Below are 19558 nucleotides of genomic sequence, written 5' to 3'. Positions count from 1 at the left end.
ACCAAATATGCTGAACTTTCAAAATAAAAGCAGTTGAATTGAGAATTGGCTTTTTTGATCTGCACAGCCTCTGGTTATTGCACCTCTGTAATAAGGTCTTGTTTTCTCTCTCTCTCTCTCTCTCTCTCTCTCTCTCTCTCTCTCTCTCTCTCTCTCTCTCTCTCTCTCTGTCTCTCTGTCTCTCTCTCGCTCTACAGGTATGACCTTCCTCAGTACGGCAGTCGGAGGAAACTGATTTCCCCTTCTGGTCTCTACGATGAATATGGAGAAGTTGTTGTAGATGACGATGGCAGCTACTACTACAGCCCACAGGAGTCTGATGGAGAGGTAAACCCAGAACACTGCTGTACGAAGCCCAACCCTTGATGTGTGAGGACCAGATATTACCGATCACGGTGACATTTACTGGGACTATATTTCAGTCAAAAACTGCTCTTTTAGTGATTGCTTACATGTTTTTTTTGTTCTCATAGGTGTGGTCTAATTCATTCAAAACAAATTGACTATTGTTGACCTTTGAACCCCTTTGAGGGAAATTCAGCTTCTTAAATAATGATCACAGCAATGGACTGTTAGACTGCATTGAAGTTTTAAAGGAACACTTTGGGATAAACGCCTATTGGCTTTCTTTTGCTGAGAGTTATTGAGAAGATTGGTATCTTCGGCTCTCATGTCATGTCTCATGTACAGTAGACAGTATATTAAGCTACAGTGAGCTGATTGGCTTAGCTTAGCTTAGCTTAGCTTAGCATAAAGACTGAAAAAGGGATACAGCCAGCCTTTTTTCAGACAATCTTAACACAATTCCTCCAACAGCATCTGTGAAGCTCACCAATTAGTATCTTGTTTGTTTAATCTACACTAAAAAAACAGTTTCCTCATTCATTTGAATGGGACCAGCCCAGCAAATAAAAACAACACAGGGTCGTCCAGGAGTTGAACCAGGCTCATTCTTTGCAGCAACACAGCTTTATCTGGCAAAAGTATGCACTGGCCAATCAAATACGCACAAGAGCACACATTCTCGGTGGGTTAGTTTGTAAAGTGGATGCCATATCTCTTACTGTATTTATAGCCCTATTATCTCGACAAAAGGTAAAATAATATTTCTCATGCCAACTAAAAACTTGTAAAACCCTGGCATGGGCAATCATACAAATCTGTGCTGTGTTAAGGTGTCTGGTAAGCCTTGGAGATACCTTGGACCTTGAGACTCACAGATCTGCTAACTGGCTTTTTGGTACATGAATGCAGCACGTCCTCACCACAACAGCCCAGTATGTTTGTTTAAAGCAAGGCTGTTTCCATTCTGAAATTAATAAGGCATACACTTAACATCCAACTCTTGCATTAAACCTGGAACTATTTTTTTCACAATTTAAGTTTTCAACACAGCTTTGCATTGTTCAGTCAGTCTGAACGTTCTTCACAGAGCTAGCACATCCACTGTGGAAGAATAGGAGGTCCAAGGCTAACTTCTGCTCCAGATAATAGAGTTGACGTTATTGTTTTTTTTCTCCTTAACAGCTGACATATCTTATTTGTTCCTTTTCTCTAAATGTTTGGGTTTTGGACTAATGTCATCATGACAACAACAGGTGAGAGGACAGTTCCAGGGATGTAGTCATGTCCAGCAGCCCCGTCCTCCACCTTCTCAAGGACCCTCCAAAAAGAACGCGAAAAGTGACGAGGACAAAACCCAACGGTCAGAAGGGGACACAACCACCAATGCCAACAAGAATAAGGGCTTGAGTGCCGCTGCCAAGTTTAAAGCCGCAATGAGAGTTAGCACACTGCTTTCACCTGGTAATAAAACATCTGGACAACCTCCTGCCATTCACCCGCCATGGAACAAAGCCAGGATCAGGCCGATGATGGAAGTGGGAGGAGGAAGTAGTGACAGATTTGAGGAACGGAAGGGGGAAATAGTGGAAGCTACGGAAAGAGAAAGAGAAAGGGAAACGTGGGCAAGAAGCAACAGACTTGGCATTGCAAACAATGGCATGAGAAATACTGCTGAAAGCGGAGGGGAAGGAGGGGAGAGAGGAGAAGGAGTCCGGCCAGAGCATAAGGGATTGCTCCCCGGCTTGCCGTTTAGCGGTCACTATGTGAGCGCGGACGGCAATGGCACGGTCACCGACGGGACATATTTCCAGACGTCAATTGAAGGTAGAAAACAAAAGCAAAGCGAGGCCCTCAGCCTTATCTCACTGGCCAGGAGGCTCCAGGGACCGGCCAGGGTGGCAGACCAACAACAGTGGAGCGGCCGTGGGGAAAGCTTGGACAGAGGAGCAGAGGGGAAGATGAACGCTTCCCTGGCAGATATGAGTGTTTCTGCTCTAGTGAGAGAGGAGGAGGAGGAGGAGAACGCTTGCCCTGGGGTTTGGTGGACCAGAGAAGAACGAGAGGTTCACAGTGACAGCGATTCCGAAACAGGAAGTGGCAACAGAGAGTCCCCGTCAGAATATAGTCAATCCGACACCTCGTCCGTCACAGCACAGAGCAACAGGACCGAGTCGGATACAGAGACGGAAATAAATGAGTCAGACTCGGGAACAGAAAGGGAAGAGAGTGGAAGCCAAGAGGAGGAGGGAGAGGGGTTAAAAAGTAAGGCTGAAGGGAAGCAGTGGAGCAGAAAACGCCCAAATGGTAGCATTAGCAACGGTTCTGCGGCTAGCGAAAGTAGAAGTAGTAAAAGAAGAAGCCGTAGTGTCGACCTAAAGAGAGGAAATGGTAAGGACACAGATAGACGCAGCAGTGGTGTCTCTAAACGCTTAAGATACTCAGGTTCTACACCAGGTAGTTCCAGGCCCCGGACCTCTAGACACTCTAGACGCTCCTCACATGAGACCATAGAGGAAGAGAGTGAGGAAAACCAGGAATCGGGAGAGGAAGGGGAAGACAAAGGGGAGAGTGCTAGGTCACAAAGGTCTTTGCCCAGCGTCCAATCAGATGCCTGCTGCTCAGGCCCTATCAACATGTCGCCCATTATGGAAGACACTGAGGAAGAGGAAGAGGAAAGCAGCAGCCATGACAGAGAAGGAAGAGATGAGTCGGATGCTTGAAATGCAGAACCACAGCCCTAGCAGCGCCCCAAAGATGAAATTCTTTGCCCCTATAAGTAAGACCTGGGTGAAAGAAAAAAAATGCCTGGATTGGGTGTGTGCAGTCATTACCTGCAGTGGAATTTATTACTGTAATCTCTTTCTTTCCTTGTGTGGTGTGATTTACATTCAACAGTTGAGTTGAAATTGCCCTGCTGCTGCCTGTGTGTGTGTGTGTGTGTGTGTGTGTGTGTGTGTGTGTGTGTGTGTCCTCCGCTGCCCCTCTCAATAACAGTATCTCTTCCTGTGTTCCTCTTCAGGCCCTTTCTCTCCACCTTTCCAACCTATCTCCGTCCGTCTTTCACTTTCTTTTTAAAAGCAGCTTCTGATACTCTTGAAGTGGTTCACTGGTTTTACTTCTGTCATTTTTTTTCCCCTCCCGAGCTTTCTTAGCTGCCCATTTCTCTGCCTCTGCCGCACTTCAAAGATTGCAATTCCTCGACCTCTCTTTGTTGTCCTAAAGGTTCGCTCAAGCTTTTTTTTTTTTTTCATTAGTCCATTCCTTTTCCCGTGTCCGTCGTTCTCTCTCCTGTATCCGTCGGTTCTTCCGCTGCCTTTTATTCCCGCAGGGGGAAAAAGATGCTTTCTTTTGTAACTTACTGCAAACGTGTTTTTTTTTCCTTTATACCATCAAGGTTAAATGGAAAAACTGAGGGGTGTTGTAATAGCAGGTCCGTTATTTCACGATAGCCCTTTTCTTCTTCCTTCTGAAGAGCAGTGTTTACTCTCACAACAAAGAGGAGGTTTCGACTGTCGTATAGAGTTTTATGTTCTAAAAAGTTACATCCAATAAGGGGATTAAAAGAGTCTTTTATTTACACGATCAAAAGGCTGCTTTCAATCGCTCTTCTATCAAATTAAAAACCTGGAGTAAACACTGCTCGTCTTTGCTTTGAAGTTGTTTTTGTTGCAGTGAGTGAAAGTGCTGCTTTTATTTTGTACCTTTTTTGATTTTAACAAGACAAACATCTTTGAAAGATAAAAAGCAGTTAATTGGATACAAATTACATTTGAGCTCACACAACCCGAACATTAGTCGAAAATTTTGTTTTTCCTGACTTCTGGTGGTCAAAGATCTAAGCTTGTTGCAAGGCGAGGTAAGGCAAGTTTATTTATATAGCACAATTGCATTTGAGAAAAAGTAAAATCAAAGAAAATACATCAAGATTCAACATTAGCCTACATTAGACATCATGTAGGCCGATCACATCTGTGTCTGTTCGGTTTGAAGTCTCATTCCCCAAATTCAAGTGTAGATGAGAGTTGTCAATTGAATAGTTGACACAATGTTCGAGTTTAAAACTAGACTCTTTGTGTGTCCCAGAAACTTAAATAGTTGAATCTATTTTATCCAACTAACATTAGTTGCACTCGATACCTGTCAGCTCTTTACTCCATTAATGTGTCCAACAGCATTAATAGGTTTGTCAGCCCTTCCCCCTTTTCCATTGCATTAAAAATTCACTAAGGAATTAACCAAATAGTGGTGGTCAAGGGCTCCCACGGACTCAAAACTTAAAACCAGAGGTCACATAGTGACACAATGCTTTCAGGTTGTTGTCAAAGGATAGGTTCACGTTTTTGCCAAGTCTCTCTTAAAAAGATATGCACACAACAGCGACAGAGGTATTGGTGAAGGATATCCAGTGGCGTGCACAGGGGGTGCCTTTGTGCCTTCTTTAAACCATTATATTCAAACAGTGTCGGCTTATCGGACTTCCCCACTTGCCCTCATGTCATTCAAAGACAAAGCGGCTAAGGTGCCCCTCTGGTGTGACCTTAGGGCGAAAAAAGAAGCTTTTTCTTCAACATCAGAGGGGTGCAAGAGTCTTTTCTTCCTGTCTACCATGGCTGAGAAAGTCTCACCTCCTAATGTTGTATAGATGTAAGAAATGGGTGAAGATTCAGAACCCATTTGAAAGAAGAACAATAACATCTTTGTGTACCACCGCTGCGTCTTACTTTTCACCACCTGAAGAGGCTTTATGAGAACACCGATTAATCCTCTACGATAAACTGTAAGACATGTACTAATTATATATCATTTGTTTTTTACTTTCCAGCCCGGTGGTAGGAAACGTCGGATCAAGCTGTTGGTGGACCGCGAATACGAGACCAGCTCCACCGGCGAGGAGAGTGTGCCGGAGACGCAGCGCAACCGCGTCTCCTCGTCCCAAAACCACAGCCACGCCAGCCTCAACGGCAGCATCTACGTGGCCCAGAACGGCTCCATCATCCGCACGCGACGCTCGGGCAACGCCACCGGTCCCCCTCCTCCACACACACACTCCAACAACAACCTCACACACCCAGCCTCCCCGGTCTTCAGCTCACGGCTGGCCAAGCACTTTAAAAAACTGGACAGAATGGCTGCCACGCTGGAGGAAAGACTTCCCCTGGGCAGCCCCAGAACTGCAGCAGCAGCAGCAACGGAGCGTAGGTGCAACACACTGAGCACCTTCCAGAGTTCAGGGATGGCTGCTACTTCCTCCTTCTCCAACAACCACACTGACAACCACAGCAAAACTCTGAACATGTTTAACGCCCGACAATCCAGTGTTTCTTTAGGGTCGACGAGCACCAGCAACACGGGCACGGAAATAGCGCCGTGTATCTCGACCCTATTGGAAGCGGCCCAGGGCGACACGGAGCAGCAGCCACACGGCACAGCGCAGGGAGAAGAGTTGAGAGAAGATGGAGAGAGAGAGTCCAAGGTGGACGGCAATAACCATAGCGACGACGGAGTCACCGTCGCGAGGGAGCCGCTGGAGTGCTCGAGTGACCGAACACAGTCGGATGAGGAGGAGTTATGGATGGGCCCGTGGAACAGCCTTCACATACCCATGACCAAACTCTGACTGATCACACTACTCGTGTCTTTTATTGCTAAAGACCATTCAGACATTGTTTCTGTTCAGTGGGTTTGAGAGTGATGGGGATGCTCCAAAACGATGAAAAGAAATCGAAATATACAGATTGGGGCTCAGCTGAATGTTAAATAAACATATTATGTCATTTAAAGGTGCACTATGTAACTTTTGGCGTGTCAGAGAAGTGAAGATTTCTTAAGGTATATTATCACAACTGAATAAACAAACTTTTGTCTCAAGAAAATTAGATCCCTGCAACACTATTTGATGTGAGGTTGCTACCTTTAAAGTTACTGTTTTACTGTATTTTACAGCAGAAGGGCCCACAGTTTTGTTTACAAACATACTTGTCTTAAGTTTGGTTACACTTACATGTGTCTCAACATTATTTTGTTTTATGATGATAGAATTATTCAATATATATGTTTTGTAAACTAACTTCAGGCTCTGCTAATGTAAACAAATCCCCCCTCCCCCTCCCCGCCGAAACTACACAGTGCACCTTTAAAGATTATTTAATTTAGATGAAAGATCCCTCTCACACAGAGTAAATAGTTCATTTGTTTTTGTTCAAATTCAGAAAAAAAACGTACAATCAACTTAGGATCTCATTGGTGATTTGTCGGTTTACTTATTAAAATGTCTGTTTTGTAACTGTTCAATATACCAATCAGAGCAATCCCCTATACGCCCAACTGATCTCAGAGCTGCAACAACTTTTTGAAAACTGGACCTAGATTGAGAGAACTTCTTATATTTCTACTTTGCTAAAGAGATATGGAAGGACACTTGAGGAAAAAGTTATTGAGCTTTGTATGGCCCTTTAAGCGACTAGTGTCTTCTGTATGGAACTGTACTTGTTTCATTCAGTGTGACGGGCCGGCTACTGGTCCGACTCAACCTGAATCTGCCTGACACTGACTTTGCATTGACACATGAACGTCTTGTGTTGTTCGAAACTTGCCTTTTTAAACTTGCCAAGATGCTTGGCAAATCTTTATCCAAATAAAAGACTATTTCATCCATTGAAAGGTCTGGCTAACTTGGTGCAGTGTTGATGTCCCCCCTCTTAAAAACAAGTATAGTGGCTTGTATATTTCTGGTTCAGATTGGAGTTTGGAAAAATGTCGTAAGTTTGCTTTCTAAAAAAACATTTGGTCGAATGCTGTGCAATCGATTTCCAATCAATTCCTGTTAATGAGGTTACAGACCTGATATAGACCTTATGAAAGAGAAATGCAGATGCAAGGGGAAGAGGCTAAACAGAGATTACAGGCTGTGAGATTCAAAAAAGGTTTTCCACATATTTTCTTTTTGACATTAGAAGACATTAGCATTTTGTTTGAGGACGAGGGAGCTGTTTAGATACGGTTCAGAGAGGTTTTATTTATTTTTTATTCCCTACATTGCCCCGGATCCCTTTGAGATCCAATTAACGGAGCAGCACACCGATCCCTCTCGCTCATCAAAGTTCCTCATGATAAAGGTGGGAGAACTTTTTTTTATTGTGAACAGTGAATTGTTTTATTGGAAGTCTGAAAAGACGCCGGGGCCATTAAGCTGCAGAATTACCTACTTTTTGAAACGCACACATTTAATTTGACGACTGCATAATTTTGTATTAAGGAACTCAACAGAGGGTGCCGTGCCCGGTGGTGATATTTGAAACCGAGCGCTACTTATTACCCGAAATTAGCCGACTGTACCGGGAGAGTAATGTTTTAAATGGTTTCTGGAAGGAAGGGCACGCCTGAGCCGCTGTTATTGATTCAACTAAATGAGCTGATTGTGCCAGCCATTCCTGACTCCAGTAGTGTGCTTTATTAGAGGAGAAGGTAGACTGAACTCAGCTCTTTAATCTCCAAAAAAATTGGATAGTGGTTGAAATTATGTTGAAAGGGCCCATTTCAAGCCCCCCAAAAAAGCCGATTTATTATGTGTGCTGCTTCATCCTAAATCCATAAATTGTATCTGAATGGCTGTACTTAGAAAAAGAGACAAAACGCCAGTCAATCACTCACGGTACTGACTCATGGAGAGAGATGACCATGGCATCTTTGCTCACATTCACAATTTACATTTATTTTTCATAAAAAATCGTCAATTAACCCAACCTTAAGTAGAATTCGTAAGTACAACTAATTTGCTATGAATCAAGAAAAAGGTATAAATTAATCTCAGACATTCTACTTGAACAACTATGAGGTGTATAACATCATAGTGAAGAACTGTAGCAATGCTGAAACAGTACCTCTCAATGTGGAATGTCAACAACTTTTTCCTTTTTACATTGCTCATGCAAAAACATTGTTAGCAAACCACAAGTTAAGAGCCATGTTTTTGTTATTTATTTTTGATGTTTGAGGTCATTGACATTGGGTAAAAACCATGACGTCATTCTACCTGTCAAATTAGTACAAAAAAGCAAAGAAATTAGAGGATGTAAAATGAATAATAATGAGCTTAGCTCACCTTTAAAATGATATGCAACACATAAAGTATTTATATTTTTATTGTGATCCTGGTATATGGAAAATCCATACATTTTCATCCATTTCAAAATTCAAGTAAATAGACAAATGTTCACTTGACAGCCACATCGTAAAACACAGTTTAGTGGATGTTAAAGGGTATACTTAACTGCACATCTTACGGAAAACAACAGAGTGCTCAAGGTGAAACACAGTCAGGGAACACAGGTCATATTCAGTAGATAGAAAGAATACACCAAATAAAATGGTTTCAGATTGTCAGTTTTTTGCCACATTTAGGAAAACTCACAAAATAAAAGGCATAAAAAGACACTGCGGTGTACTGCAGAACAACATGCCAGAAACATGAATACTATAACGAATAGTTTACACATTAAGTAAAAACATTTCTTAACTATATGCATCTAAATAGGTTGGAGTAAAGTATGCACAGTTACAGTGGAGAGTTTATGCTCTCACAATATAGAAATAAATAAAAACACAGGATATTATACATAAACAACAAGAAGATCATTTGCCAACCAGGGCTTCACATTCAAATAAATAACATCCAAACACAAATGTGTCTCACTTTAAGAAATGGTACATTCAGAATTGAGGTCTACGGGTTAGAAAAAGGGAGATCTAGGCAAATGATGTACACGTGATCACAGGCAAACAGAAAACGTCCCTTTCCGTTTAAAGCCGGCGTGGACTTCACACAGATCCCATCAGCTGATATAGTGTTGTTAAGTGATCACCAGTTTATGAAATGTTTCCTATTCACCTTGCCTAATCATGTTTTAAAAATGATAACTACAAAAGCCGGAATGGATAAAAGGATTACAGAGACTACTGAGCCACTGATCAGCTTAATTATCACGCAAAGACAGAGATTCACAATCTAATCTACAATCATCACCTCCGCACTAACCGAAGGAGTGAGTGTGTAAAGATATCAGTGACTCAAGTCAAGGTCGGGAGTTAAGAATCTACAGTAAGTCTTTTGTGGCTACATTCGACAGAGTGTCAAAAGGTGTACTTTTAAAATGGTCCTACGAGGGACTTTTAAATATTTCTGAAACAGTCAAATTTTTCCTCAGATGATCATAAATGACATGTAACAGTAAAAAGAGACCATCCGTGCAAAGAATGCTATTTCTAAATAGTGTTCTTAATGTCTCCGTCACGGGTACGCTCACCCAGGAACTACAGCTGGCGTAGTAAAAACACTACCCCTTTGTCCAAACGGGGGATGCAAGAAGTAACACAAACTGAAAGTTCCTCGGAGCACCTTTAAGTAATGTCATACTTGCTATATTAACATGAGGTGTTCACATTTTGCGTGTTGAAGAAAAGCTTCTTCCAATGGTGCCAATTCCACGTGTTATGTTGTATAATTTATTCTTAGGGTTCAAAACACTTTTACTGACACTGTTAGGATTTACTTTAGATTTGATGGGAAATAAAAGGTGTTGTTATTTAGTGTCAGTAATGTAAGGTAAGAGTTTAAACATCTTAATTGGCTCATGGAAGAGCAGAATGACTACACTAAAGGAAAGCTCTACGTATGAAATAACTTGAAATACCAAATAAAAACAAACTACGTTCTAAATACCGGAGGAAATCTCAACTTTATCAAGATTTATTTTTTTAAATATGGAAATGGCCCCAAATAAATCAAGTTTTAGTCCATTCTGAAATGGGCTAGACATAAATAAAAGTCTACAGTTACTACTGACAATAAATCAATTATCTATAAAGATGCCGCACTTTAAACGATTGACTGTAAATATATGTAGTAGGCCAATAAACTAAAGCAAAATGCAATTCATTCTGCGTTAATATTTTTTTTTGTGGGGGATTTCAAGTTCAGGCTCAGACTGTGTGCCCATATCAGTTTGACAGAAGAGTTTTAAAAAACACTCTTAAACAACTTTTATCAAGATCCTTTCCTTAAAACTAACATTTGGAAATGGACTGAAATTCAAAGTAATAAATAAGATGATCAAATAAGCTGATCGTTATTTTAATAATGATAAAAAAAAATTCTCTGTCATTTATCAGTTACACAAAGAAAGACTGAAGATGACAGCAAAAAGAAAAACAAATGTGCAAAATGCTGTTGGAGGGAAAACTTGGCTGTGTTTCTCCAAAGGATGTTAGTGCTGCAATCAGCGTGAAGGATGAAATATTTTCTGTTTGTTTGAGCCATAGAGACTTGTTTGTTTACATTTCTTGATTTAGCCAAAATGTGGAATATTTTAAAGCATTTTTAGCATCTGAAACTCAACAAACTGTCCAGGACCAAATGGCTGCTCAGGTTTGTAATCTACTTTTGATCAGATTTATTTCTATGAAAGATCTTTTACGGCCACTTGCTTTTATACAACATTTTCCTATTTTCTCAAACAAACCAGTGTAAATATGTCCTTTAATATTTCAAAATGTTTGAATGTATTTATGTGCTTGGACACATAAGATGCCTGTTGTCATAACTATTTGAGAACAATGACGACAGAACTAAAACCCTTTGGTGAAACCAGACACAGAATGTCCTCAAAGATACAGCCACAAAATAATCAAACATTAAAAGCAGTATTGGAACATTTTCAAGGCGACATGACGGGTGACTTTTTCCAACAATATGATAGGAAGTTGCCACTGCACATGATAACACTGCGCCACCTACGCAGCCTTAAAATCCATGTCCATGTATTGTCATCTTTATGGCAGTAACAGTAGTGTCCCAAAGCTGAACAGGTCGTCTGGCTTTGTTGCCTCTCTCTCTCTCTCTGTGAGTGAAGCCCGTCTGCACTGCCCATAGATGTGCCCTTACAGTACTGTGAAAGTGGAACAGTAGGAAAAGAACCAAACAAGCCAGCTTGTCAGCCTCCTTCACAATGCCCAAAGAGAGATGAGCACGTTCCTACATCTCTCCAGAGCAGACCCTTCCTCTGTCTGATGTGTGCCTGCTGCTTTGTGTGACGCCAGACAAAAGAGAATAGGAAATGCATGATGTAATCGTCCAATAGCAAACTAGTAGCAAGACTTTGAATTCACTAAGCTCTCTTTAGGTGTAATTAAGTTAAGTTGCTTTATGGGTTAATTAACACAAGGCTATATTGAAATGTGTCTCTATGCATATCACCCTCTCAAGCCACACTCCAGCAAACCCTGGAGCAGTTTTAGGGTTAAGTGCCTTGCTCGAGGCACAATGGTAAAAGATGGTGAGCACAACTGTCGGGAGATCGCCAACCTGGCACATCTAAAAAGCAAACCACTTCATCTTTCATCATGTTCGTGTAACTCAGGGAAGTGTTCCTTCTTCCTTTTTTTGACGAATTACTCTTATTGGTTTAGATAATAATAGGTATACCTTTTTTATTTCTGCATCAAACATGCCAACTTCAATAACAGCAGCTGCCCCTGGTACTCTAGTCTGGACCCTTGGAGCCGTGCTGCCAACCAATAAACCAACAAGAGCCAGAGCTAGAACCCGCCCACATCAACACTGCTGGGCGGGACTTCCAATCAAACATCTAAAATCTGACTGGGTAAGAAACTCCTGTCTGTCATTCCACCCCAGCAAAAAGGGGGGGCTGACCCAATAACAGGGCTTGGACTGAATCCTGTCCTTCGCTGGCTCGACTAACTAAAAGCAGAATCGTCACCAGACTCCATCAGGACGTCGAGAGGAGCACAATCAAAACCTTAGTGTTGAAAAACAAAGGAGTTCTCCATGTTTTTTTTTAGAAGTAGTTAAAAAACCAGAGTCTTCTACCATCCTTCTGTCTTTCATTTGAGGATCTTCCAGTTCCTGAGGAGGTGGAGCTTCCAGGCTGTGGGGGTCAGAGAGGAGCTGGGCGGCTGGACCAATGGGAGCAGATGAGAGGAGGCGTTCAGGAACCTTCCGGCCCCAAACCTGCCCTCTGCCACCCAAGCCTTCAGACCAGCAGCCGCACAAAGATACCCTGCAGAAGACAACAGAGCAGCAGGGGCTTTAAAGGCAGCACCAAAGCAACCTCAATGAAGAAGCGTTGCCACTGTTAAAAACACAAACAGGTCACATGGTGCTGGAAATCAAGTGTTAACATTATACACGGTGGACGTAAACACAAGTCAGACTAGGTTGCATGATGGTTGCATCCAAATCCAAATAAGGAGTATTTGTCAGATCCCTACACACACACTGTTGGTGCACACAATCCGTCTCTCTGCCTCTGGAACCCCATGTCCTACATTGACTGGATCCATCACCACTTTTTCACACTCAAGAAACAGTGATTTTGAGATATTGTTCTACGAAATAGATATTATTTTTTACTATTTCGAGAATTAACTCGTAATATTTCAAAACTAAGGCTTCTGAATGAGGTTCAGACGATAGCCACATACTTCATGTTACATTGCATGAACCTAATTCAGAACAAGTGAGTTTTGTGCATTCCCAGCACCTCCATGAAAGACCCACATTCAACCATGTAGCAGCCAATTATAATAATAATTATTAATAATAATAATAATAATAACTGCCAATGACATAATAGTTGATCAGTTGTTAGTGTAATAAACGCTGTTAATGTAGTTAGTGACATGTAAATAACGTAATGAATAACTTTTTACCCAAAATGTAATAAGTTGTTATCCTTCATTATTGGCTCAGTTTTGATTATAGTAATAATATACTTATGTCACTTAATTTACAAAAAGTTTGATTTTCCTCCTTTACATACCTGCTTAAGGACCTGATCAAACAAATACCTGTACTCTACATTATGGGCAAAAAGTTATAATACATTATTGGTTCAAAAATAATTGTATTACTTTATTACATACAAAAAGTCAAAAATTATTCAGTTATTGGCAGTTGTTACAATATCAGCCGTTATAACATTATTGGCTGCTACACTCAATCCTTAAAAAAAATGCCACTTTCCCACTTAGTACTTACATTACACAAATACCTCACTTGTCACAATCCAAATGAACTTCACACACAAAATTAGTATTTTAGAAATGCCACACACACGCCAAATACATACTTGGCTATTAAATGTTATCGTTAACATAAAATAGCATGTATTCCTTCTAACTAAAAACAGTTAGAGAGGGGAGGGTTAGAGACAAACATACGGTTACCTCTGTTGCCTTTCCCATGCACAGACAGCAGGCAGAGTGTAAGGCTCACTCCTGGAGCTCTGTCAGAGCCACACAGCATGCCGCTCTATCATCCTTACTCTGCGCGGGGCTGTCCACTCCTCCACCACCACCACCACCACTACCAGTCGTCATGCTGCGGCTGCGACTCGTCAGCTTCTTCAACTCGCTGGCAAAGGAAATGACTTTCTTTTTGTCTTCTCGCACCACCTGGAAAAGGAAGAGGAAGTGTGATTGGTGTTACTGCAATACAAGTAACAATGGTCAAAAATGTGTGTGTAGTTTAGGAAAACGATAAACATATATATATATATTTTTTTAAAGTACCCCATCCTTAATGAGCATTCATTGAAGGTGCTACGAGGAACTTTTCAATATTTCTGAAACGGTCTCTTTTTTTTTTTACTCTGCTGATGATGAATGACATGTAACAGCAAACGAGACCATCAATGTAAAGAATGCTATTTTTATATATATTTTTTTCTAAATGCCTTTGTCATGGGGTACGCTCACCCAGGAACAACAGCTGGCATGGTAAAAACACTTCCGCTTATGTCCAACGGGGGCGCAAGAATGAACACAAACCGACAGTTCCTCGGAGCACCTTTAACTGATCTCCATTAAAATCCTCCAATGTTTTTCTGTGTTGTGAACCCTCTTTCCTCATACTTTTTCTCCCACTCATTCTATCTCAATCATTTGAAAATATAATGAAATAAACAGAACTTTAAAAAATACTGTAATCTTTATTTTAAGAGGCAGCTCATTTAAACACATTCCTGTTTACAAAAGTGTCTGCACAAAGGACCTCGATTTAAGGAGGATGACCAATAAATATTGACAATATTAACAACAATATAAATATACAGTATATTATAAAATAAACATTAGAACATGATAAGCAGACAAGCAGACACACACACAGCTCAATCACAAACACAGAGCAACAAAGCAAACATACAAAATGTTCCAAACAAAGGGAAGCAGCGACAAACAGTCCATCATGCAGGTGTTACAATACAATGACGACAAGGCGAACGAACAGCGAGTTAGAGAAAGAGTCAGCGTTCTTGCAAGCACATAGGAAACATTTACATGATTTTGTTAAGGTGTTAACAGGAAAACGCATATAAAAGAAGCATGCTCAAAGCAGTGATAGAATGCACATAAATATAAAATACAAACATAGACACTTCAAAAATAAAACTCTCCAGCATTAAAAAAAAATCTATCCCCATGGTTTGTGGGCTACCTGCTCTTTGAATTTAAGAATGAACCTTCCGGCGCCCCGCCAGCGACTCTGGGCTTGATAGACACACTCGTGATCCAGTAGGACGCGCTGCAGCGGCTTGGCAGTGGACGACTTCTTAGAGCCGGCGTCTTTAGTCACTTCCTCCACCAGGACGTAGTCACATGGGTTGGGATTACACAGGATACTGTAGGAATACTTTGCCTTTGACAAAGTCTGGCAAGACAGAGAGTGTATTAGAAAACAAATAGCAATGTACTGCAGAGTTATTGTTGTAAAAGTCGTTCAATCCTATGTTTGGTTAACAGAAGTGTTGTGTACTGTGCTGACCTGCTGTATGATGTCCTGAGCTGTGCTGTAGCGCGGGGCCTTAATCACAGTGTGAGGCTGATCTGGGGACACTTCATGGACCTGGACAAAAAACATATCCTCCTCTGCCATGCCTACTACCACTCCTTCTCTACCTCCCACAGTCACTTCCTCCTCTCCCTCCACCACCGGGTTCTTCTCATTAAGGTTCTGCAAGAGGAAAAAGCAAAGTATTGACATCAAGCATTCAAAACAGATTCAACCAGCAGCAGAATCTCATGCAATGAAATGGTTAAAAAAAAATATTGTTTCTACCTGTAAATGAGTGTGTTCATAGCAGAGCTACTGTGCCCCCATATAGCAAAAGGCCATTGTGTGACATGACTTAATACATCATTACTTAAGAAAACCACAAGGGGGAGCCATAGCCCACGTGACAAGCAACTCCAAGAAGTTGCATCAAGTGCTTTTTTGTAGTAGTAATGAGTTTGACAAAACATTTACCTAAAAAGTCCATTCAAAAAGTAAACTTTCAAGTGAAATATGTCAGGACTTTCTTTTGTTTTAATTACATTTTAATTTGGATGATTATGGCTTACAGCTCATGGAATAGAAAATGCAGTATCTCAAAATATTAGAATATTACATAAATATGATAAAAAGATTTATAATACAGAAATGTCAACCTTCTGAAAAGTTTATTCAATATAAATTTCACCTAATGCTTATGAATCTAGAATATAAAAAAGACAAAACACTTTTTGAATTCAATTACAGAAGAAAATGATCTTTTCATTGATATTCAAATTTGTTTTTAAATGCACCTGTACATTTTCCAGGTCCTTTTTTGCTGACAGGACAGGGGGGAACAGGATGAGTTTAAATTTGAAGTAGGTGTCTGTCTGTCTGTCTGTGTGTGTGTGTGTGTGTGTGTGTGTGTGTGTGTGTGTGTGTGTGTGTGTGTGTGTGTGTGTGTGTGTGTGTGTGTGTGTGTGTGTGTGTGTGTGTGTGTGTGTGTGTGTAGGCCTACCTCCTCTCTCAGTTTGAGGCAGACCCTCCACACATATCCCTCCTCGGTGTTCCAGCTGGACACCAGTCTGACCACTTCCTCCTCCGGCGCTAGCAGGCGATGCTGAGCTTGGCGCTTCAGCTCACTGCGCTCCTTCAACAGAGGAACCTTCTCCTCACAAAGGAAGTACTCTGACGGGTTGACTTCAGAGGCTACAACCTGTGTGAAAGAGGGCAGGAGAAACCTAAGTTAGAATGTGACACAATTATGCCGAATGGACCATCTCTGGGGCTTTTCCTCTGTAATGACATTATTCGGTGATCATTAGTCTTTATGGCTCAAGTAACTAACCGTGTCCAGGAGCTGTTTGGCCGTGGTCTGCTCTGTAACACAGAAGACTGTGAAGGGCTCGGGGCCGGGCGCTCCGTACACAGTCACCCGGTGCTGCTGCGACGCACGTTTCTCCTCTGAGCTGAACAGCTGTGAGAGAGTTATTATGAGACAAATTGTATCTATTATTACTTCAGTAAAACAAGTCATACTACACTTTGAACATGTTAAGCAGAAATCCTTCATTTAAAACCATTATGCAAGAGAAGTAATCAAAAAAACTATTTATTATTATGCAGTAAAATGCTCCCTAACAGTGTTTTATTATTATTATCAAAATGTAATATATAACCATGACCTCCTGCAATCCCGGAATGTGAGCTCAAGTCTTACCAGTGATGAGAGCATAGCGCCCCCTGTGGGACTTTCCTCTGTTCTGCGGCTGAAGATGAACAAGCTAGACACTTCCAGAGATTCATTATGTTGTGTCCTCAACTGGACGTGTCTGTAACCTAAAAACACACACACACACAAAAAACAAAATATATTTTGGATTTTAAATAAAAATCCCCAGTTGTATGTAAATGCGCCGACAGAAGTTACACACTAGAGCTTTAAAATCAAACATGTCATTTGTGAACCTGTCCCACCTGGCTTGAGGGCCTTGAGAGGCAGCGTCCTCTGAGCGGTGGTCTGTGAGCTGTTGTTCTCCACCACGGCGAAGCGCAGGAAGCACATCTCCTCACAGTGCACGCTGAACTGGAAGTGCTCGCTCCACATGGGGTTGAGTGTGTTGCGGTGGATGGGTTTGGTGCGGAAGTGGCAGCTGTCCACCGGCATGCCCAGAATGTCCACTTCCAGACAGGGGCTGCCCGCGCTGTTACCCGGGCAAACGTTTTGCCCGGAGACAATCTAGAGAGGGAAAAAATGGAAGAAAAAGAAACCATATGTAGATGAATTTAAGATTATTTTTCACACGATTTGCTGTCACCAAATTCAACTTTTTTCAGTTTGGGCATGAGACGTGAAGTCACTCTGAACTACTGCCATGAATGAAACATATTTCACCTTCTTCTGCCCTCCCTATGCTCGATCTCACACACACTCACACACACACACTCTCACACACACACACACACACACACACACACACACACACACACACACACACACACACACACACACACACGGTTTTTATGAGTGTGAGATCATCCCTCTGTTTATACTGCTGGTTTTGCGAGATCAGTGTTTATGTTTCCTCTGAGAACATCTGAAGCTCACAGATGATCACAGGATTATTACAGAGCTTCATGACACACCTGAAAACACAAACAACCACACTTCATGTCAACAAATCTTAGAACATAACTCATAATAGTGTTCACCTGTATGCCCATGAAATAAACTGTGAAGTCTTTTTTCCCCCAGTAGTCTGTCTGTCTGTGAGACTGTAACATTTTCTTGTATTTTCAGTAAGGATGCAATGTAGAAAACACAGTTTACACACACACACACACACACACACACACACACACACACACACACACACACACACACACACACACACACACACACACACACACACACAGATGCATACACGCCTATAAAACCTGATTTCTCTACGTTAATTTCCACAAGCAATAAGCATTGACTGATGCAAAGTGATGTAAAGCACACACCGGACAATAAATACAAGTCAGTGGGAGATTTACAGACGGAGTGTGGACATATTTCAATGACAAGCTTTTTATGAGGGGCCTGTTCTCATTCACTGTGACATGGAATTAAGTGGGTGGTCTTCAATCATGAAAGCACAAACAGATCACATCACAATAAAACTGTCTAAACACAAGTCAATGGACCTGATATGAGAACTTAAGTTTGAGTGTCCAGGCAGTCATAAAGTTTGTGCAGTCACAGCAGGGTTTGTTATTAAGGATAGAAAACAGGCCAGAGAAAGATTTAAGAGCCTTGAGACTTTTGGAAACAGCACCATGACTAATTAAATACAAGGTAATATAAATAAATTAATCTGTATTCACAATTTAGTTGTTGTCCAAAATAAGGCAGCATCTTACTTTACAAGAGTATGTGCAGGTGAAACCCAGCAGTTAAGTCATGATTCAGGATCTCTTTCTCTAAGATACATCTTCCTATTCCACTACATATGTCATCTTAACTCACAGTGAGTGAATAGACGGCGGGGCTCATTTTCTCCACATCCCTCTCCATGGGAGAGAACTGCTGATAGAGCGGACAGCTTCGGTCCCAGAGCACAGCCGGCTTCAGGACGTAGCCACAGCCGCCGTTGGCCTCGAACAAAGCCGCGTTCAACTGCATGGACAGGTCTGGGAGGGCAGAGGAACATGGAGGAAGGGAAAAGGTAAGGTTGTGGTTATATTGTAATTTCTTGAAGAACAAAAATAACTATGATCAAAAATCTCTACTCTACGTTCAACTACTTCCATTTACTACTATTTGGGATTCAGTGATGTTATTTAAAAAAAATTCATTAAATCAATGTTTGTTCTTGAGTGACACATTGCCAAATTCATAAAAGGTGCTTTTGAAACGGTGGAGTCAGCAATTCTGGAGAATGCTTGTTGTCAAAATCAGTGAATATCTCCTCATGATCTGCAACCTGTCCGTACTTTGTGTGCACCCAAATAAATCAGGTATTCATACACTGTCTATAGGCTCTGTAAACCGACATATACACTCACTGATTTTGACAAAAGTGATTTTGACGGGGGCGCCCTTAGCTCAGTTGGTAAGGCGTCCCCACCCCGGGCCGGGCCCAGCAGCAGACCCGGGTTTGATTCCCGCCCGCGGTCGTTCTCTGCATGTCACTCCCCTCTCTGCCCCATTTCACCTCTGTCTCTCTGCACTATCAATAAAGCATAAAAAATAACAAGATTTCTCCAAAATGGCTGACCATCCACTTTTAGTTCAAATGAGCATTTCTTTGCATACAAAGAGCGACAAAGCATTTTCCCCAGGTTGGTCCCTCACCATCGGTCTGATAGTTGAGCGCCACCAGCTGCATGCCGTGCAGC

General features: G+C 41.6%; 1 protein-coding gene across 2 annotated transcripts in view; it reads right to left on the bottom strand.

The window, feature by feature from the left end:
* Window positions 1-8407: 8407 nt before the first annotated feature.
* Window positions 8408-19558, bottom strand: part of plce1 (phospholipase C, epsilon 1) — a gene marked incomplete at its 5' end in the record, with an annotated part of 69882 nt that continues 58731 nt past the window's right edge. For both annotated transcript variants that reach the window (XM_080049640.1, XM_080049641.1), the window contains 10 exons: window positions 8408-12419; window positions 13588-13815; window positions 14858-15070; window positions 15185-15373; window positions 16194-16391; window positions 16524-16652; window positions 16896-17014; window positions 17153-17414; window positions 18687-18850; window positions 19515-19558. The exon at window positions 19515-19558 is cut by the window's right edge and continues 250 nt beyond it. In XM_080049640.1, coding sequence (XP_079905766.1) covers window positions 13633-13815; window positions 14858-15070; window positions 15185-15373; window positions 16194-16391; window positions 16524-16652; window positions 16896-17014; window positions 17153-17414; window positions 18687-18850; window positions 19515-19558 — 1501 coding nt within the window. In that variant the 3' untranslated portion in view covers window positions 8408-12419; window positions 13588-13632. The remainder of the gene's footprint in view (window positions 12420-13587; window positions 13816-14857; window positions 15071-15184; window positions 15374-16193; window positions 16392-16523; window positions 16653-16895; window positions 17015-17152; window positions 17415-18686; window positions 18851-19514) is intronic.

The sequence above is a fragment of the Ammodytes marinus genome (assembly GCF_949987685.1).
Source record: "Ammodytes marinus genome assembly, chromosome: 20".
Taxonomy (NCBI): Eukaryota; Metazoa; Chordata; class Actinopteri; order Uranoscopiformes; family Ammodytidae; genus Ammodytes; species Ammodytes marinus.
Note: the sequence above shows the minus strand (reverse complement) of the source record. Positions and strands in the feature narration are given on the sequence as shown.